At 43.4% G+C, this 22717-nt stretch overlaps 1 protein-coding gene across 1 annotated transcript; it reads left to right on the top strand.

Annotated features, from left to right (window-relative positions):
* Positions 1–363: 363 nt before the first annotated feature.
* Positions 364–20928, top strand: cyb5r4 (cytochrome b5 reductase 4). The gene is made up of 15 exons (XM_079227673.1): positions 364–703; positions 1566–1719; positions 5798–5898; positions 8290–8365; positions 8924–8999; positions 9094–9151; positions 10041–10134; positions 10834–10866; positions 11039–11161; positions 11727–11867; positions 12398–12544; positions 13054–13204; positions 13658–13744; positions 19714–19875; positions 20492–20928. The coding sequence occupies exons 1-15, from the start codon at positions 620–622 to the stop codon at positions 20544–20546; spliced, it is 1542 nt and encodes a 513-aa protein (XP_079083799.1). The 5' UTR covers positions 364–619; the 3' UTR covers positions 20547–20928.
* The last annotated feature ends 1789 nt before the right edge of the window (positions 20929–22717 follow it).

The raw sequence follows: 22717 nt of genomic DNA, 5'->3' as shown, positions 1-22717 counted from the left end.
GCACTACTGCAGTATCCTAGGATAACAAGGATTATTGAGAGAATATGAGCCCTGGGTTTATTTATTTTAGTTTGTTTGTATTGTTGCTTAGTTATGGTTTGGAAGAACCGTAAATGCCTCTGGCTGCGCCTGTAATGCTTGGCGCGAACAGCAGAGGGCCGTCGCGGCTCGATGACGCTGTTTGTTTACGGCGTCATCGAATTGTGCGACAATTAGCTAGTGTAGTCTTTATATAGTGGAAGGAATTGTCACTAGATAGCTATCAACTCGCGCATTTGCTTAATAATTAATTGATTAACACGGCACATATGTACTTTAATTTAAATGTATGTGACGATGTATAGGTAACTGTATTTAGCTCGCGAGGCACTCACGAGCGTAATGTCTTCTTAGCCTAGCTCAGCTCAGCTCAGCCTTTTAGCTAAGCTGCGTTACTCAACACAGTTAGTTTCAACAGAGATGTGTCACAACAGGGGGGGAACTTGTCCCTGTGGCGTTGACGTCTAGCCGCCAGTGTGACTGCGTTACAAACCCGGCCGTTCATGTGCCGTTGTGCTGAACTGCCGTTGGTCGAATAGGTTTTCTTCGGAGCTGGAGCTGCCTCCGGAGCGGCCCCGACATGTTGAACATCCCGACGCAGGCGTTCCCCGCACCGCGCTCCCAGCAGCGGGTCGCTTCTTCCGGCCAGTCCGGGAGGAACAAGGTAACGTCACCCTCAAACCCGACATGAAGCCGTCTCTGCTCTGAAACCTGATGGGTAGAAGTTGTCTTGGAAGCTAACTAGCTCACCTGAACCCTCCAGAGACCGTCTTAAGTTGGACACAACGGGGTCACCTGCGTTGAGTTAACCCGTTGAAACCTGTGGAGCCCATATGGGCTGTATGGCAGATATTGCTCTAACAACTGTATAATTCACTTCTTCATTTACTCATAACTAGGGATGGGTATCGTTTGGGTTTTTCCGATACCGGTGCTAAACCGATACTTTTAAAACGATACCGGTGCCTGAACCGATACTTTTTTATTGCCAAGGCAATTTTTTTTTGAACCCCGCTCTTCATGCAGGCGGACAACAGAGAGTGGAGGAGTGTGCTCTGATCCGCGCTATTTTAATAGTATCGATACATCACAATCCTATCGTTTTTAACGTGCGGGTACCGCGCTACCTTTTTAGTATCTATATATAGTGCAACATTACAGAGTAGTGTAAAAAAAAAAAAGTATTTAAATCGGGTCAGGCACCGGAAGAAAGCACCGAAATCTGCGTTGCTTTTCGGTCCGGAGGTACCGGAAGTGTTGGTTCTCGGTACCCTACTCATAACCAGTAACATGTAGACTGATATTTACACATCTGAACACACAACTCACATTATACAATTTTTTTATAACACCAACATTATTCAAATAGCCCTAGTGGTTGCAGAGATATACTTTTTTGGGGTTGGGTATGCAGTTTCCGAGCAGAGGCCTAAAAATAGGTGGGTTTTCATTAAAGGGTCAATGTTAATATTCTGTCCTCCCCGCGTCTTGGACAGAATACGTGACTCTGCTCTTGTCTAAATTAGGTGGCCTTGAAGCCGGGCCACAGTCTGATGGACTGGATTCGGTTTTCCAAGAGCGGAAAAGACCTGACGGGGCTCAGGGGGCGCCTGATCGACGTCACCAAGGAAGAGCTGCAGAAACACAACAGCAGAGAGGACTGCTGGACCTGCATCCGAGGTGAGCCGCGTGGCGGTCTGACGCGGGACCGGGGGAATAAGTCAACTTTAGCAGGCTGGGGAGTACTTGCAGGGTTCTTACGGTCATGGAAAACCTGGAAAAGTCATGGAATTTTATAATGGTTATTTCCAGGCCTGGAAAGGTCCTTGAAAAGAAAAGAAAAAATTCCCCAAAGTTTGGTGAAAGTCATGGAAATGTGTTATATTCATGTGTTCATGACGTTCATTAGGGTCCGAGCGACTGACGTAGTCAGTCCGAGTAGGACCCTATTGAAATTGCTGTGTTTCTTTTTCTTCCGTTTTTTTATTTTTCTCGGTTGGACTGCTTTTTGGGGGACTTGTCATATTCGAAAACTCCCCAAACCTGTCAACACCAGGAATGAAAAACGAGATGTATCAAAGCTGGGAAAAAAAGTTCCAAAAAATGACTCGAGTGCCCCCTACAAGTTGGACCGGCAACGCCCCTCGCCCAGAATGTTTTTTTGACTTGAAAAAATTCACACATGTCCATCTCCACCTGCTCTACAAAAAAGCCTCTCAAACCCATAAAGTCCGCCTATGAATATTTTCCGCCATCTTGGATTTTGTGAAAAACACATTATTGTAGTTTATTCCTAAACTCTTGCTCCGTTTCATACCAAACTTGGTACTTATCATCATTGGAGCTGGATCATCAATACTGCATTGAAATTTGCGTTGAGGAGATATCGACCAATCAACCTCTTAGGGGCGTTTCTTGTTTTTAAACACTCATAACATTAAAACTATTTGGACAAACGACTCCAAACTTGTGGTATATGTGCACATCGCATCCCCTAACTTGCAATAAACCAGGCGTCCGATTTGAACACTAGGGGGCGCTACAGTACTTCGGCCATTTTCGGCCCATTTATGCTAATTTTAGCATATATTTGCATTTCTGCCAAATACTACTCCTCTTGCAAATTTGATACAATCCACTTCAATTCTGTTCGAAGATGTTCTCAAGACTCTCAGGAGTATGGGGTGTGCTGTCGCAACGTTTTCACTGGTAGGAATTGACGTGACGTGGACCCAAAGACAAGCCTACTTTGAGCTAACCGCTATATGAGAGAAAGCTGTTGTAACTCCTCCATACATTTAAGCAATAAGGTACGAGAGGCAATACTGTGTCGTGCAATAATGTACTGTTCAAGGGAGTTGTTAGGCCCAACGCGCAGTGGAGGGCCGGCAAACCCTTGAACTGTACATTATTGTAGACACAGTACTGCCTCGAGTACCTTATTGCTTTTATAATACGGGTACCTGCGACTTTATTAATAGTAATAGTTAGCTCCCTTTCAGCACAAAATGTTGGAAGCGGGGTGGAGGATGACACGCAGCCACCGATGTAAAGAAGTGCTCTCGCTGCTTCTGTCAGTCTTTTCTCCTCCATGATGTTTAGAGAACTTGCCTTCCGTCGGGAAATTACCGACGTAATTATCTCTCACTAGAAATTATCATGATTTTGTGGTCAAACCCTTTTCATTCCTCATCTCATTTTAGGGAGGAAGTGACGTGTGTGTTGTCGTTCGTTATGGTAGTGTGGGGGATGCTACGTGAGCTTGTTAGCTGTTCCGTTTGAGCTAACGTTACTGTCCCGTAGAGCCCCGTTGCAATACTGTGAACACTCAAGCAATACACCGGCAAGTTAAGGAAACCAACGTCTGCGAGTCGTTACTGCGGACGTTACAATATCAAAGTTTACACGAACATGTTTGTTAACTGTCAAGCTGGAAATGACAACTAACGGTTGCTCAATTTAAATCTACCTGTTATTTTTAAGTGCGCACTGATATGGAACGCTCTAAATGTAAACAGGCTGTACAGTACTTTATGGCTGAATAAACTACACCTCTGTATTATAAGATGCAATTTGCCTCATACTCCTCATGCATGATGCTGGTCCTGGCCTGAGTACATGCACATGAGCAATGTTCTGGTTGTCATAGCGCCACCTACTAGCCAAAGTAATTCAGCCAAACTGCATCCGATTTACATGCAATTTAAATGCCTGGTCTATCTATCTATCTCTCACTCACTCACTCACTCACTCACTCACTCACTCACTCACTCACTCACTCACTCACTCACTCACACTCTCTCTCTCTCTCTCTCAATTAAAGCTGCTATCAGCTGTGAGCGGGTCCTCGCTCGCCCGGCACGTCGGGGGAAGCCGAAGGGTCGCCGGCTCGTCCGGCCGAGAGCGTTCGCCTTGGCCGGGAGAGTCGGCGACCCGCAGGCGTCCCCGACGTGCCGGGCGAGCGAGGACCTGCTAGCAGCTTTAATTTACGCTGAGTTTGAAATAATGAATGTGCTTTTAAAAGAAAGACGCTTAAAAGGCATCTATATAAATGTTTATTCTTTTAACCAAACTATTGTCTCATTCATTTGTGTCATTTAAGGTTTACTGTATGCTTTGTTTTCTCATTGTTTGTTTAAATACTACATTTTCGCACTTTTTCATGTTTACACTAAGATTTCACACAATGTCAGGAGTTGTAATACTTATGTCCACCGGATCGGTCATTCCCAATGATCGGGTCACAAGAGATTTTATTCAGCAGAATTTCCTCAACTATATATATTTTTTGTCTTTATTGAATCTAATATGAAAGGCTTGGGTACATTCTGTGTGTTTAACTGATGCGAAACAACCCAGAGCCTGTTAACGCCACCTATGGATCTATTTGGTCTCATTTGTGTGTTTATGTTTTCAATAGAACGTGCATGAAACAAAGTTGTGTTTTATCTCGCGTATATCTCCTCAAAAAGGCCGGTTTAACTATTCAATCTGACATAATGCGATAAGGCTATTGCAGTAAAAAGGGTCAGGAATGCTCACTCACTCGTATTTCCACATACTCATGAGATCAGTCGTTCTCAAAGACTGGGTCGGGACCCACAGCTTGGTCGCTGGAGAACGTATTAGATTAAATACATTAGCAGAAGCTCTTTCATCTGCAGCACACCTTTAGGCCACATGAAGGAGCCTGAATGTGTGTGTGCTTCTGATAACTCTTTAATTTAGGAAGCAAGGATACCTTCTTGTCATTATGCAACACAGGGTTACACAATGCAGTTGTTGCCCGTTTGTTACACAAGTGAAGACGTGACAAACAAAACAAAAACAGTAGTACATTCTTGCCGTTTTCTTTTTAACTTGCATCAGGAGGAATGTAAACGGCAGCAACAAAACCATTCTCTGGGCAAAATGACCAACATCTTCACATTAACAATTCCACATGAGGGAACTGTCCATTAAACATCTTGTTTGCTTTACTTATGAGTATTGTACATGTGAATATGTTTTCAATATTAAATTATTATAAATTATGTTTGATTTATTGAATGAATATACCTGAGAAGCAGTTGGTTTATATAATCTAAAGTGAATTAAAAATAGTCAGGAACGAACATTTACGCACAAATTCAATCTTCTCATGATTAAGATTGTAACAAAACAATGTATTATGTTTTATTGTTGAAAACAAATGATATCATTAGTAGTTTTATGAATGTATTATAAGCTGCTAGAGCTACTGTAAACAGATCATTATTCCCTCTCTAATATCTATTTATGTTCAAACTACTGTGTATTCAAGTTTATCACCAACATTTTACGTGATCACATGAACACACCGTGATGATGTTATATTTTACTTCCGTCCCAATTTTAATTTATACTGAACGGAGCCTGAATGCATCGAAATGAAACCGAATGGAACCTCACCATCCCTACTAGCTCTCCTCATGTCAAGTCAAACACAGACTGTGTTTTTATTTTACAATGTAACATTACCAGAGATCCGAGTCTAACAAAACCACACGGATGTGGTCTCTTCCTGGATGGTCCAGGAAGAGAACGTCACGATGTGGTCGTTCTGAGTTCTTTGCTACGGTAAAATAGGCAAATCAAAAATGATTTCCCCAGTAACATTTTTTTATGTTTATAATTTGTCTCTCAGCAGACGGCACTGGGAAGGAAAACATAAATCTCTCTCTCTCTCTCTCTCTCTCTCTCTCTCTCTCTCTCTCTCTCTCTCTCTCTCTGCTCTCAGGTATGGTTTACAATGTGACCCCTTACATGGACTACCACCCAGGTGGGGAAGAGGAGCTGATGAAGGCAGCTGGGATGGACGGCACGGACCTGTTTGACCAGGTATGGAAGCTGATGGAGTACTTTTGAAACATAAAGGTGCAGGGCTGCATTCCTAGCTATTAACAGGGTTCTTACGGTCATGGAAAAACTGGAAGAGTCATGGCATTTTAAAATGGTTATTTCCAGGCCTGGAAAAGTCGTTGAAAAAAATTAAATCCCAAAAGTTTGGAAAAAATTAATGGAAATGTGTTATATTCATGTGTTCATGACGTACATTTACGCTAAGTTTGAAATAATTAATTTGCTTTTAAAAGAAAGACGCTCAAAATATAAGCAGGCATACATACAGACTTCTACAGTGGCAAAAGTATTCATACCCCTTGAACGTTTCCACATTTTGTCACATTACACGCCACAAACATAAATATATTTTATTGGAATTTTATGTGAAAGACCAACACAAAGTGTACAAAGACAATTATACATGTTTTTAAATTTTTATCACAAATAAAAAACTGAAAAGTGCAATAACTTTGCACACTGCAGTTTTCAGTTTTTTATTTGTGAAAAAAATGTAAATACTACATTTACTCACTTTTTCATGTTTACACCGAGATTTCACAAAATGTTTGGTCATGGAAATCCACTTGTCAGAATTTGTATGAACCCTGTATTAATGTCACACATCAGATACTTGTTTTAACTTGATGGTTAAAACGTTTCAAGAGGTGATCTTTTTTTGAAGAAACATCTGAAATGTATCTAAAGTTTATTTGGTATAAAGTCCACATGAACGATCACATTCACAGCGGTCGAGGTGAAGAGACTGTCGTGTCGTTTCATACTGGCAGCTGCTCTCCTAATGAGCCTCACTGAAGGCATCGGGTGCACCAGATGTTGGCAGCCATCCATTGTCCAATATTTTTATTGTTATATGCACATATAACAGACAGTTACTCTGTACAATGAAAAGCTTATTTTGCTGGGTCTGCCTAACACACAGAATTACAATAAACTTGAGGTGAAAAATAAATAAAAATAAGGCACAAAATATAGTAACAGTATTCCACTAAAATAAGGCACACAAATATGATAACGGTATTGCTCAGTGTATAAAGTGCACTGTGCATTGCTACAACTATCCAAGTATCCAAGTATGGTCGTAACATGAAGTCCCAGCAGCAGCCGTTCACAGTTCAGTGGTGTGTGTGTGTGTGTGTGTGTGTGTGTGTGTGTGTGTGTGTGTGTGTGTGTGTGTGTGTGTTAGGGCTAGGCAGTATACCGGTTTCAAATTTCCATAAGTTATGAATTTTTCATATACCGTCATACCTGTGGTGCATAGCCGTAACAACTGTTGTCCCTCTTCGGCAGTCCTCAACATTTATTGTTCACAGCTCACCGCTGAGGGCGCAGTGGTCCAAGCTACTACGTAGCATCGGTTATAACCATGATACTACGTGTCATGGTTATAACTTTATAACAACAATTAATAACCCACAACTAAGGCTCTTTAACAGGGTAAAACACCACGACACAACAGTTTGTGAAACATAAACAATTTGTAACACTAATAATTGTACATTTATAATGACACCGTCGAACTGCATGCTGGGTACAGCTCGCCCACTATCACTGTGTTGTGTCCCTGATGGTGTGATGTGTCTTGTCCCTGATTGTGTGTTGTGTTGTATCCCTGATGATGTGGTGTGTTGTGTCCCTGATGGTGTGGTGTGTTGTGTCCCTGATGATGTGGTGTGTTATGTCCCTGATGATGTGGTGTGTTGTGTCCCTGATGATGTGGTGTGTTGTGTCCCTGATTGTGTGTTGTGTTGTGTCCCTGATTGTGTGTTGTGTTGTGTCCCTGATGATGTGGTGTGTTGTGTCCCTGATGATGTGGTGTGTTGTGTCCCTGATTGTGTGTTGTGTCCCTGATGATGTGGTGTGTTGTGTCCCTGATGATGTGGTGTGTTGTGTCCCTGATTGTGTGTTGTTGTGTCCCTGATGATGTGGTGTGCTCTCCTGGTTACCCTGGTGGAGTAAATGTCCTGAAGTGAAGGGAAGGCTGCTCCTGATATGTACTGCCAGTTCTGTTATTATGTTGATCTGTTTTAAAATCCATATTCCATATATCATACATTTTAGTGTCAAGCTGGTGCTGAATTTGCTGTTAAATATATTATTCTAAGCTGATAAATATTGGTCCCCTGCTTGCTCTCTGTTAGTCATTGGGGCCAAGCTAAATGATGTGAATATGAGTCGCTTTAAACCAAGATCACCAGCAGTTAAAACAAGCCCCAAGAGCTTAGAGGGACTGGCACATATTTAATGTGGGCTGTCTTGTGAGCGCTGCAAGGTTTTTGTTGTGGTTCTTCTGTCAGCTCTTCAACGTGGGTGTGGGTGACTTGATGGGTTTTCATGTGCTGCTATGGTAACGCGTGTGTTTGTGCACAGGTCCATCGCTGGGTGAACTATGAGTCCATGTTAAAAGAGTGCCTGGTGGGTCGGATGGCCACGACAGTAATTAAAGGTACACACACACACACACACACACACACACACACACACACACACACACACACACACACACACACAAAGTATCTCTACATCAGTGTGTTCACATACCGCCGTTGATCTGCAGCCTTACCTCAGTGTTCAGCAGACACGATCCAGAGCATCAGTGTCCCATTCCCACGAAGGCTATAGGTTCTCTTTCTTGAACCAAACCAATGCACACATGTATTTGTAAAGTGTATCAGAATCCCTCTGATAGATGAACTAGGTCTCAAACACACACACTGTTTCCGAGGGCTTTAACTGCTATCTCACAGATTGTTTCTACAAAAGTGTTGCTAATGTAACCAGATAGATAATTTGAGTCCCCAATATTTTTATTTTCTAATTGTGATGTAACCAGACTGACACTTTGTTTGACAACCAGAATTACATTAAATTAGAATGACATTAAATTATTAATCACAGCAGTTTTACCTAGATGTGTATGTGCTTCTCATTGGTTATTTCGGGTAATGCAGACTCCAGATTGGGTAAAGGAAAATAAGGCATTAATTTCTGTTTTCCTCCTCAGCTAAGTCTTCACCTCAGACCAGCCTCGCCCCGCCCACGTCCATGGCTGCTCCGACAGATAAAGACTCCCGGCCACGGTACGACACAAACATCGGAAAAAAACTCAAACTTGTCGAAATTTAACAAACATGTCCATGCTCAATGATATTATTATCATTGTTGTTTGTGCAGGTACGACTGGTTCCAAACGGATGCAACTGTTCATCTGGTCGTTTATGCTAAAAGAAAGGTAACCACTCACCGAGCATCCACACACCACGATGCACCCAATCAGTTGCTTAGCTCTCACGGCATGCAGTGAGCTGAGGCGTAGAATGAGTCACGCTCTGGCTCAAGGCTAGACAAAGGAAAGGAGAACAATGAAAATAAGTTTATTAAACATAACTAAAAGGTAAACGACCGTAAAGCAGGCCTCCATACCAACTCTTCCACTCAGAGCCCTGCTGCTCCCTACCAAAAGTGATACGAGCACCGGATAGACATTCAACGACTCACATTTCTAAAAATGCTTTGGTCACACAGGGTTCTTACGGTCATGGAAAACCTGGAAAATCATGGAATTTTAAAATGGTTATTACCAGGCCTGGAAAAGTCCTTGAAAAAAATGAAATCCCAAAAGTTTTGGAAAAGTCATGGAAATGTGTTATGTTGATGTGTTGCTACAACCAGGACATGGTAAAACCGTACGGCCCAGCCGCTCGGCTTCAGCCAATCGGCTTGTAGCTCCATCACTGCTTCAGCCAATCGGCTTGTAGCTCCATCACTGAGAGCTAAACACTCTACAAAGTCACGACTGTTTGCTGTCCTGGCTCCTCAATGGTGGAATGAGCTCCCCATTGACATGAGGACAGCAGAAAGTCTCTACATTTTCCGTCGTGAACTAAAAACACATATTTTTCGACTACACCTTGAATAAGGAAGTAGCGACGTAGTAGCACTTTAGTAGCACTTAAATGTTACTTACTGATAGCACTTTGTAGTTTAACTTTATTGAAGAAATTGTACTTTCTTGATCCCTGTTGTTCTGAGTTTGTACTCCTATTGAAAGCACTTATTGTAAGTCTCTTTGGATAAAAGCGTCAGCTAAATGTAATGTAATGGCGTGTCTTCTCTCTCAGATCCCCAGCTCCGGCTGCACCATTGTTGACCTGGAGGCGGGTGTTCTCCGCCTGGAGGTGCTGCTGGGGAAGATGTCCTACATGATACATTTACGTGAGTAGGGTACGGCCTTCTGCATTTGAACACGCTGTGAAGTGAGAAGTTCAGTCCTCCTTTCTCTTTTTTTTTTTTACTGCTGCAAAAGCCCTTTGTAACTTCCTGTAAAATGCAGTAATAGGGGTGGGTAATAAAACCTGGTATGACACGGCCCAGGGGTATTGATGATTCTGTCTCCTCTTCATCGACCCTCTTGTTGTCCTGGTTCCACCTCTAAACATGTGCTGCAACGCTCACTTGTTCTCTCCACGTCGTTTTAGACGGATCTTCACATTTTTCATTGTAACAGAAAACTAAACAATGTTAAAAAAAAGAAATATGTTATATTCATGTATTCATGACGTTGTCTCTCATTAATTTGTGTCATTTAAGGTTTACTGTATGCTTTATATTCTCATTGTTTACACCCAGATTTCACTAAATGTTTGGTCACGGAAATTTGGTTAAAAGTCATGAAATCCACTGGTCAGAATGTGTATGAACCCTGTATTTGTGTGTTTGTTTTGTTCGGCATGTGCTACAAACGGGCATTCCTGTGTTGCAGGATGACAATAAAGCAAACCAAATAATATAAATGACCATGAGCCGTGATTTGTGTGCCATCGTATGATTAGACATTGGACACAGTGACTGTACACAGTATTTATATCTCTTGATTTGGGTTGTGACATCAGTGTTATTTTCATGCTTTTTCAGGTCTGGCTGATGACGTTGAGGGAAACATTTCTGGTGAGACGACATCTTGATTTGATGAAAAAGAAGATGAAGATAATATCGGCAAAATCTGTATAACAGTCATCATCTTCTTCTTCTTCTTCTTCTTCTTCTTCTTCTTCTTCTTCTTCTTCTTCTTCTTCTTCTTCTTCTTCTTCTTCTTCTTAAACCGGCATGTCTTCAACAGTCCACCCTGCCTTCCTCGTGGGAAAGATCCAGGTCAGCTTGCGCAAACAGGCGAAAGGAAAATGGAGCAGTCTCGGTCAGCCTCTGGAATCTCACAATACATTTCTACGCAAAGAGGACAGAGGTGAGATCCTTTAAACCTTTGCACTTCTTTGTAGCCTTTTCTTTGAATGTTAACGACGGACAAGGTAGTCGCTTCAAGCTGCAGGTTTCCTCAATGTTGGGGCAGCAGGCTAGTGTAGCAGATTAATATAGGTACATCACCAAAGGAAAATGCACAGAAATCAGCCACGTAAACTAAAAACAATAAGTATTTCATGAATGTAATCCTAAACACACACTCGGCGTAATACAGTTCCTTCAGCTGACGAGGGCAAAAGGCTGCTCTGAAGTACCAAACACGGGACACGTTCACAGTGAGAGAGAAATTCCAAACAGATTACAGAGTGGGTTTGTTGTTTTTTATCCTTTACTTTGTACAAAATGAGAATAAAGTCATTAAGCTTGATCGTGACATCCCTTAAGGGCACGTCTTTCTGTTGAAAGGTGGCACGATATATTGTCGACTCGTCTGAACCAGAGCTCCTCGTGCCTCCGCGCTCGGCGTCGTTTGTTTAAGCTCTCATCGCCCAAGACAAAGGGATGAACATGTTAAACTTGAGTCTACATCGATGATCTCCTCCTCACAGCTCTCCACTATCGGGATTGCGTGTTGGTGTCTAAGACTGAGGTGAACCACGACACCCATGTGTTCAGATTGCAACTTCCTCGTGGGACTGTCATGCACGTGCCTGTTGGAAAACATGTCTACCTCAAAGCCCTCATGCAAGGTAAGGAACCGAGGACCGCACCGTGCTGAAAACAAAGGCTGTTGTCTCTTTAAATTAGACTTCTACCTATAAACTAGTAGGTAAACGTGTATGCTGCAGCACACAGAGCCTCAGTGAGGCATACGGAGTCGGTAGAAAAGGGGAATTCGTCTATGTAGGCTCGGTGAGAATGCTTCCTCATCACCCACAACCACTGAGTACAGTAGGTGTGCTTTAAGGTCCACATAGAGGTGTGAGGATCCTGTCTCTGTGGATCTACCTTTTTAAACCCAAGGCACGTAGCTTCTCAGGCTGGCTGCTTACTACAGAATATGTCACTGGAAATCTGTTACTCAAGTTAAAGGATTCTCATATGATACGATATGTCTGAATGTCTCTGATGCTTATATTTAGGAGAAAGTCTCTTTGCTTAAAGATGTTTTTTAGTTCAGTAGATGGAGAACTGAACCCCGTACGACGGTTCAACCGGACTGACTGCTGAAAGGGACAATAAGAGGTTTTACTTCATCGCCGTTTGTGTCCCTACCCAGACACGGAGGTCGTAAGGCCGTACACTCCAGTGGATCCGGACCTGGCAGCTGCCTCCCACCCCTCCTCACAGGAGTCAGACCTCTACCTCATGATCAAGGTCTACCCCGACGGAGCGCTCACCCCTCATCTCAACAGCCTGCGCGTCGGTTAGTCGACCGTGTGAGGGGAGAGGGTCATGTGGGAGAGACTGAAGCGTAGGTTAGCGGTCTGTAAGGCAGCACTATGTAGTCCGTGTGTGAGACACCCCTCCAGATGCATTCTGGGAGCTGCCAGTGTGCTTCTTGGCTTGTCGGATAGCTTCACCTTTCCACCTTGGGATTAGGGGATGCTGTGTTTATTATAGCTTTCAGGAACCGACAGTCACAACGCCTCACGCTAGGGCTGGGCGTTATACAGTTCGTGACACATGAACAATTTATAAAATGACACTGCCAAACTGCATTTCTCAAAAGAAATATTGAATGTCCAACATGAAGAGGCTAATGACTTCACCAGAGGAAAGCAGCTGCAGGATGATTTATTTGTGTTTAAAGTTCAAGTTGACTGATCCCGACATCTTGTCTGGAGCGATCCTTTAGTATTCGTCCTGTGTCTCATTCAGAGTGAGTGAACTATCTGACTACTTCCATGACTTTGGTCACTTCTCTGTCTCTAGGGGGCTGTGTCTCCGTCAGCGGTCCAGAGGGTACCTTCAGTCTCCGCCCCCTTCGTGATGTCACACACCTCTACCTATTAGCAGCGGGCACAGGGTTCACGCCCATGGCTCGCCTCATCCAGCTGGCCCTCCAGGACGTGGAGACCATCAGGTGGGGACTTACCACGCGACTCAGACCAGCAGACACAGCGCTTTACTTCTGAACTAATAGTTTTTTTTTTTTTCTCTTTCACTCTCTGTCACACTTCAGCCCCTTTCCTAGAATGCAGAGAGAGAGAACTGTGCCAAAAGAGGTTCAGAAAACCTTTGTACAACCACAGCAATAATCTGAGTCTCTCCCATATTTTTATTAACATTTTAATAATAATGAAAATCGAGCAAAGCTCTTAACTTCAAGTGACGCCCAACTTTTAACGTCCTGTCACTAAGGCATGGTCCTCATATTCAGTTTTATTATTACTACTCTGGTCTGAACGAGACGTTTTAACATTGAAATACAGAGATGTTTAATAATAGCGGTAATAACACAAACCGGCACAGTGGGCTCCGTGTTGTTTCATCTGCCTTCAAGCCCTCTGACCCCCGACGTGTTGTGTGTCCTCAGGGAAACCAAGCTGCTCTTTCTGAACCGCCGGGAGGAGGACATCCTGTGGCGCCGGGAACTGGATGAACTGGCTGCTCGTAGTGAGAGGTAAAGTGTGTGTGTGTGTGTGTGTGTCCCCTCAAACCGTCTGAAAAAAGATCGGTCATAATCTTTTTCCCCTTCACGGACCGGTTCTTTATGTCCAGTCTACTCCATAATGTAAACCTTTAGTCCAGTCTACTCCATAACTTAAACCTTTAGTCCAGTCTACTTCGTAACTTAAACCTTTAGTCCAGTCTACTCCGTAACTTAAACCTTTAGTCCAGTCTACTCCGTAACTTAAACCTTTAGTCCAGTCTATTCCGTAACTTAAACCTTTAGTCCAGTCTACTCCATAACTTAAACCTTTAGTCCAGTCTACTCCATAACTTAAACCTTTAGTCCAGTCTATTCCGTAACTTAAACCTTTAGTCCAGTCTATTCCGTAACTTAAACCTTTAGTCCAGTCTACTGCGTATCTTAAACCTTTAGTCCAGTCTACTGACCCTCGGGGTCAGTAGACCCCGCCTCACAAAGACAGGATGTTGAAATGGAAGCAGGTTTTCGTGCTTTTTTTTGTGCGATCTAAGGATATTCTGCTTTGATTTTAATCGGCAGAGTTGAAATAGACTTTTAAGTTTAATTTTTGGGTAACGTATCCTCTTGACATGTGTCAAGAGGTTCAGTCTGAGGTTCCGCACAGACGGATGTCTCTGGTCATTTTTCAAAATAAAACAGCTTTTTTATTTACAGCATGTACTTTTACTTTCAATACTTAAGAACATTTAATATCAGGAAATTACTTTTGATACTTAAGTACAGTAAATATCAGATACTAATTGGTGATTTTTACTTTTACCCGAGTCATTTTCCAGTAAGGTATCTTTACTTTTACTCAAGTATAGCTTTTGGGTACTTTATCATACCTGCAAACTTGTCGCCTTAACAGTATTACATAATATGGTCAAATAAAATAAAAAGGCTAGTACATTATACATATTATGGCATATAAGTGTAATATTATGAAGTGAAATGTAGTAGTAGCAAAACAATATTCAGTATAGCACAGCAGTATTGCATATTATAAGTATCAAGTGTACAAAATACATATTTTACATGTCGAAAAACAACACAAGATGTCGCTGCCCTCTAACCTAACAAGCATTGGGGCATCGTCATCAACCACAGTCAAACTCTTAAAGGGACCGCGATCCCGGAACAGTAATACCTACGTGTATAACACATTACTTGAATAACTGCATGAAACAACAGTGTATAGAACCACACTCAGAACAAGGGTGAATTATGAAGTCACAGTCACTACACGCGTCCCCCCAGAATTCACCCTATAAGTAAACAATCATCGGAGAGGCGGCCGTATTAACCGGCCGGAACGACTGTGTTTTACCGGGGGTCGAGGAGAGACCACCGTGGCAGGCATACCACCACGACACGGGTGTGGGGCCCGGAGTGTGGAAGTCCCGGGAGGAAGAGAAACGGGGTGGTTGCAGAGCTGGAGGACGCCCGCGTCGTGGGGCCTGGGCCAATTCAATGGGCCTATCAATGTCCAAGTGAGCTGGTTTGAGGCGATCAATGGAGAGTCGCTCTGGTTTACCACCCATGTCCACCACAAAATGTTTGTCTCCCGTCTCCAAAACACGGAATGGGCCCTCGCAGGGCGGGCGTAGCGGCCCTCTGTGAGCGTCGTGGCGAATAAAGACGTATTCAGCCGTCTGAAGCCCAGCAGGGATGTGCGACTCAGGGAGGCCGTGACGGGAAGTAGGGACGGGAGCAAAAAATCTTGCATTGTCCAGCAGTGCGGCCCGCTGGAGAGTCGCAGACCAGGGAACTGTAGAGGTAGGGACAAAATTCCCTGGAACCCGCAGTGGCTGGCCATAAACAAGCTCCGCAGATGAGGACTGCAGGTCCTCCTTCGGTGCAGTCCTGATGCCAAGCATCACTCACGGGAGCTTGTCGACCCAGTTGCTGTCCTTGAGGCCGGCACAAAAAGAAGCCTTCATTGACCTATGAAATCGCTCACAGGGCCCGTTAGCCTGCGGGTGGTATGCAGTTGACTACAACTCTAACGGGGCTTTAGTGTGGCGGTGTACTTTAGCCCGTTGGCACTCAAGCGAGTGGTAGCCCAGTGTCTTACGTCTTTTTTGAGGCCATGCCAAACAAACTTTGCCGTCACCAGCCTCTGTGACGCTTTCGAACCAGGGTGGGAGAGACCATGGATGGCATCAAAGACGCGTCGTCTCCACCCCGTGGGAACGATCGGCCGAGGACTGCCTGTGGAGACGTCACACATGATCGTGGTGCCCGCTTCACCAAAAACCACATGCTCTATTTTCAAACCCGTAGTTGAGGTCCTCAAGGTGTGCATGTCTGGGTCTGCGGTCTGGTCCGCTGCCATGCGGCTGTAATCCAGACCAAGCTGGACTGCCCCTGCCACAGCCCGTGACAGGCAGTCCGCCACCTGATTGTCCTTACCGGCCACGTGCTGTAAATCCGTGGTGAACTCAGAAATATAGGACAGATGACGTTGCTGGCGGGCAGACCACGGCTCGGCCACCTTGGCCATGGCGAAAACCAGTGGCTTGTGGTCGACAAAGGCAGTGAAGTGTCGACCCTCCAGCAGGAAACGAAAGTGTCTGATGGCGAGGTAGAGACCCAGCAGCTCCCGGTCGAAAGTGCTGTACTTACGCTCGTTAGCGCGCAGCTGGCGGCTGAAGAAAGCAAGCGGCTGCCAGGCCCCGCCTACCCACTGTTCGTAGACGGCACCGACAACCGAGGCGTCGGAGGTGATGGCGATGGAGGCTGTGGCTGCAGGATGAGCCAGCATGGTGGCCTGCGCCAGGGCTGCCTTAGTGTCAGTAAAAGCCTTGTCCCTGCCCTCAGTCCAGTCCACAGCGTGCGTGGGCTTACCTTTCAAGGCCTCGTGCAAGGGCTGCATGAGCTGAGCGGCTCGAGGAATGAAACGGTGGTAAAAGTTCACCATGCCGAGGAACTCCTGCAGGGCTTTCACGGTGACCGCCTCCACCTTCGATGGGAGCGGCACTGCACCATGCTTGGTGACTCTGTGTCCCAGGAAGTCAATGGTGGAGAGACCAAACTGGCACTTGGCAGGGTTAACAATCAGGTAATGTTGGTTGAGCCGCTCGAAAAGCGTTCAGAGATGCGACAGGCGCTGAGATTTGGACGTGCTCGCCACCAGAATGTCGTCCAAATACACAAAAAGAAAAGGCAGGTCACGTAAAACAGAGTCCATAAGGCGTTGAAAAGATTGGGCTGAGTTTTTAAGGCCGAACAGCATCCTTAAGAACTCAAGACCAAACGGCGTAATCACCGCCGTTTTCGGAATGTCCAGTGAATGCATGGGCACCTGATGATAGCCCCGCACGAGGTCTACCTTTAGAAAAAAATCACCATACCGGCCAGGTGTGCTGAAAAATCCTGTATGTTCGGGACCGGGTATCGGTCAGGTGTCGTTGCCTCATTAAGCCGCCGGTAGTCGCCACATGGGCGCCAGCCGCCACCAGGTTTGGGGACGATGTGAAGGGGTGACGCCCACGGGCTGTCGGATCGGCGGACTATTCCAAGGCGTTCCATGTTAGAAAACTCACCTTAGCACCTTAGCAACGGCAAGCTTGGTCGGGTCGAGGCGCCGAGCACGGGCGTAGACGGGATGGACCGGTAGTGGCGATATGGTGCTCAACACCTTGCTTCACGGCTGACGCAGAGAAAGTGGGCTGAGTGAGTGCTGGAAAACCAGCCAGCAAACGGTGGAAGTCATCCGATGTGGAGAGCATGCCGGACAGTCGTATGGGGTCAGCCCCGCTGAGCGTGCACGTATAAGAGCAGAACGTGACAGCGTCGATCAAATGGCGGTTCTTAACATCCACCAACAGTCCATGCGCACACAAAAAATCAGCAAATTTTGAATTTTGATTTTGGAAATGTTTCATATTTGTTGTGAAAACATAACTTTACTCATGTGGTATATCGGTTTTGGTGATGGAAATTGGTTTACCAAAGGTCTTAGGCTCACAAAAGCAGTGGAATATTTGAATAAAAATGGTAGACACATGTAAATAATTGTCAAAAAACAAATTTATTAATATATGGTGGGGATGATGAGCTGTGGCTGCCTTTGAGGCCTGCTATGGTGGAGTGTTGGCAGGCAGACGGACTGGAGGCTGCTGCAGCTGCATGCTGTCCTCTGGACCCTCGCAGCTCTGAATCCACTCTGTAAAATACATTAATACAAGTCAATATGAGTTCACTGAAATAAAGTTAACAGTTGATTACCCACCGTTCATAGCTGTAGTCAGCTATCTCCGTTAGCTCTCGTTAGCTCGTTCCGTGTTAGCAGCACCTAACGTGACATAAACACTACTGTAGTAACGATTAACGGAGATCCAACGCTACTAGGCTTACTAAGTTCACTGTAAGAAAGTTAATGGTGATCGGTACAACAGTTGAGTATGCACCGTTCAGTCGTAGACACGGAAGAGACATCCAAAACGGAATCTAGTGACGCGCTAACGCTACGAAGCTATCGTCAACAAACACACGTTAGTTACGGTCTTACAAACACATAATGGAGGTCTAACACGACTAGTCGTACTAAGTTCACTGTAAGAAAGTTAACGGTGATAGGGGCAACAGTTGAGTATGCACCGTTCTGTCGTATACACGTAAGAGACATCCAAAACGGGGCTATCTAGTGACGTGCTAACGCTAAGCTATCGTCAACAAACACACGTTAGTTACGGTCTTACAAACACATAATGGAGGTCCAACACGACTAGTCGTACTAAGTTCACTGTAAGAAAGTTAACGGTGATGGGGCAACAATTGATTACTCACCGTTCAGTCTCACACAAACGCTGTAGCCAGCTATCTGGCCCGTTAGCTCCGGCTAGCTCCTTGTTAGCTTCAGGCACTGAAGCTGCGCCGTCTGTCCCCTCCAATATAGCTTTGCTCAGGACTCTTTGCTTGGCATCTTCTGACTCACACTGAAGCTTTGCACACGTCGTAAGACGTAAGACACGTCCATGTTTAGATGCTCAGACGCGGAAGTGGAAACCATATCCGCCAGATTTGAAACCATATCTCTGTGATGTATTATTGCTCAAGATTAAGATCAAATTTTATTAAAAACTTAAACACCTGGTTTTACGCATCGCCGCGGGCCCCGCCCCCAAAGGGTTAATGAAATATCTACATAGGTGTATAGAGGCCCATTTCCAGCAAATATCACTCCATTGTTCTAATGGTACATTGTGTTTGCTCATCGCATAGAAGACTAATGGATGGTTAGAAAACCCTTGTGCAATTATGTTAGCACAGCTTAAAACTGTTATGCTGGTGAGAAGCAATACAACTGGCCTTCCTTTGAGCTAGTTGAGTATCTGGAGCATCACATTTGTGGGTTCCATTATACTCTCAAAATGGCCAGAAAAAGAGAACTTTCATGTGAAACACTCCAGTCTGTTCTTGTTCTTAGAAATGAAGGCTATTCCATGCAGGAAATTGCAAAGAAACTGAAAATTTGTCTGGGTGACCCCAAACTTTTGTGTGTGTGTGTGTGTGTGTGTGTGTGTGTGTGTGTATATATATATATATATATATATATATATATATATATATATATATATATAATTTGTACACTTAGGTATTGACAAAAGAAGAAATAAAACCCATAATGATCATAGTTTGTCAGCTTCTCCACGAGTGACGCTGTCACCTTTTTCACCCCTTATGAGTTTGCAGGTATGCTTTATACACCACTGGTAATTTCCTAATATGTCTTTATACCTTATACATAATATGTCTTATACTTGTTTCTACTTGTTGTCGATTCATTCCCTCTACTGACTGAAAAAGCTTTTCTTTGTAAGTGGCGTGACAAACTGAGAGACACAGTGGACTCCTCCACATCTGCATTAAGGCAGCTTTACAAATGCTTCTGCCTACACCGGGGTCTTTGTACATCGTGTGTGTGTGTGTGTGTGTGTGTGTGTGTGTGTCAGGTTTCAGGTGGAGTACGTGCTGTCCGATCCCTGTGAGAGCTGGACCGGCAGGACGGGAAGGGTGGACGAGTCCATGCTGCAGGACTTCCTCAACAGGCCAGACGGTTCCAGATGCTACGTGTGTGTGTGCGGCCCCACTGCCTTCACAGAGCTGACCACAGGGTGTGTATCATTCGTTTAACCTGTATTACACACCAAAGATCTGGTTCACCTTCTCAAGGTAGCAAGACAAGGTGTAGCAGCAGTAACTTCCTGTTCCCAGTAGGTGTGATTTAAAAACAGGCCTGTAGACGTCTTCAGTGCAGAGGCTGGGAGAAGCAAAGTGTTCACACTAAATTCAGTAATGGTTGATCTCCTGTTGAGTTTTGGGTAAACCACACAAAGGCTTCTTAAAAGTCTGGACATAATCCATATGCCGAGCAAATGTCATGCATTTCTGTGAAACCTAAAGGAGGGGGCTTCCACTCTCTAATATGGAAGCCCGTTTCCGCACAAAATAAGTACAAAAGTCAAAATTATGAGATAATAGTCATAATTATTACTTTATCTCAGAATTTTGACTTTATTATCTCATAATTATGATTTTTTTTTGGGGGGTGTGGGGTGTTCGTAAACGGGCTTCCATACAAACTCTGTCTGTTGATCGAGTACATTTTCCACACGAGAGCCGGAAGCTCCTCAGACGCACTGACGATGCTCTGCTCTTCGTCTCGTTCACCGTCGCTTCCTTTGCACTCATCCGTGTCTCGTTCTCTTCTCCCTTCTCTTCGTCTCTCAGGTTGTTGACGCACCAGGGCTTCAGTGAAAAGGAGCTCCACGCCTTCCAGGGCTGAACACAACTCCACCCTGCAGAGAGAGAGAGAGAGAGTGTAAGTGTGTGTGAGTGAGAGAGAGTTAAGTTGTATAAACCTGTGTTTGGGAGAAAATGAATGGAACATTGTATTTCTATGCACCATGGCAGCACCCTTACGATTCTTATGATTGTGGCCAGTGTCTGAACTATAATTCATGAAAAACTATAAGTTAAAACTTTGTAACGGTTTGTAAAATCAGTCAAATATACGGAGACATGAATGAGATGATGTAAATTGGTGTATATGTATATGCAATATTCAAATAGAACTGCCATGAGCTTTGAGGAGGGGATGTGTATGGATCCTATTGTTCCAGTTACATGGATGCAGTTGCAGCAGAGTTCTTAATAAAAAGCATTCTGGGAACATTTTTAAAGGAGTTTTCCATTCATTGTGTCTTGACTTGACCATTTTAAGTAGATTGATTTGATCTTTCTCAGGAGGAACTACACACAGGCTAAAACCGGCCTTTTAAACATTGAACCTTGTGGAAGCATAAAGTACACGGTACGATAGTACCGTGTACTTTATTGCGACTCTAAACAATGCAAGAATATTTCAAAAGAGCACCTCAACTCCCGGCCTGTTTCACTGAAGCTGAAGAGAACGTCTCATCCTCGAGCCGGAAGCTCGTGAACGGATGAAATGAATCTGTCACGAATCCTTTTGAATTTTGAGTATTTTTCTGATCAGGCATCTGATTTTTTTTTTTATTTGATTTTTTTTTAAGAAAAGATGTTTAGAATAAAATATTATGAGTTATTGATATACATTTTGAGTAAAGTAATTGAAATATTAATCTGGAAATCCCTAAAAATAATCTGTAGAATAATTGATCAATTAGTTGTCGGATGAATCGTCCAATCAAAAGAAGGATTGATGGGTGCCGCCCTACTTTAGCGAGCACTAGATGTTGGACGTCTTTTATTTGGTTTTACACATTTAATTCAGTTTTTCTAACTATTTTCAGGGTTCTTACGGTCATGGAAAAGTCATGGAATTAAATTAAAACCCCAAAGTTATGTAAAAGTCATGGAAATATGTTATATTCATATGTTCATGACGCTCAAAATATAAGCAGGCATACATACAGGCATCTATATAAATGTTTATTCTTTTAATCAAACTATTGTCTCATTTGTTTGTTTCATTTAAGATTTACCGTATGCTTTCGATTCTCATTGTTAGTTTAAATACTACACTTTCTCACTTTATCATGTTTACACTGAGATTTCACAAAATGTTTGGTCATGGAAATTCGATTTAAAGTCATGTGTATGAACCCTGTGCCAACTCCAATCCTGAAGATACCATGGATCATTTGTTAACTACATGCCCTCACCATGTTAATCTCTGATTCAAATACACTTCCCAAAAAAACTAAAACTCTCAACTCTCTCTCTGTTATTTCCATACAGTTTGATTCATGCTCTGAGTTTCTTTCCTGTAAAGAACTCACTGGTTCTCAATTTTTTTTTAGCCAAGTACCCACTAATCTTTTTGGCCATCACATGACTATTTACATGACTAAGAGTTTGATAGTTATAATAGGTAAAATAGCAATACAATGTCAATAACCGCTTTCTTCTTGCTCTATAATTTCGTAAATACAACAAACTATAGTTTTTGTATAAATAATATGACTATATATGAACTTTATAAGCGATATCAAATAGCTTTTGCGGCTCCAGACACATATTTTTGCTGTGTCATCTTCATTTACTCTTAACCAGTCACATATAGACTGATATTTACACATCTGAACAAAATTTCACAGGTGTACATTTTTATTATAACACCAACATTAATCACCTTTGCTATGTCCATGTGCATGGCCTCCAAATATTACTGTGCAGTTTTTGAGAAAAGTGAATTCAAAGTCTGCCTAAATTTCATAATGATATTCATAATTTCACAATATTCAAACAGCTATAAAAACAGATCCTAAGGTTTGTATATCAATATTCCACTACAGTCTTGTTCAGAGGGACCTCTGCTATGTCCATGTGCATGGCCTTTAGATATTACTGTACAGTTTTGGAGAAAGGTGAATTCAAAGTCTGCTTACATTCCATAATGATATTCGAAATTTCACAATATTCAAACAGCTAGAGAAACAGATCCTTAGATTTGTATATTGAAATTCTACT

This window comes from Taurulus bubalis (genome assembly GCF_910589615.1).
Source record: "Taurulus bubalis genome assembly, chromosome: 12".
NCBI classification, from domain to species: Eukaryota; Metazoa; Chordata; class Actinopteri; order Perciformes; family Cottidae; genus Taurulus; species Taurulus bubalis.
Note: the sequence above shows the minus strand (reverse complement) of the source record. Positions and strands in the feature narration are given on the sequence as shown.

Bases quoted from the DNA above. Each gene is read 5' to 3' on its own strand.
- cyb5r4 (XM_079227673.1), top strand. From the start codon at position 620: ATGTTGAACATCCCGACGCAGGCGTTCCCCGCACCGCGCTCCCAGCAG. The intron at 704-1,565 runs GTAACGTCACCC...TGTCTAAATTAG, and splicing joins GCCAGTCCGGGAGGAACAAG to GTGGCCTTGAAGCCGGGCCA. The intron at 9,152-10,040 runs GTAACCACTCAC...CTTCTCTCTCAG, and splicing joins TCGTTTATGCTAAAAGAAAG to ATCCCCAGCTCCGGCTGCAC.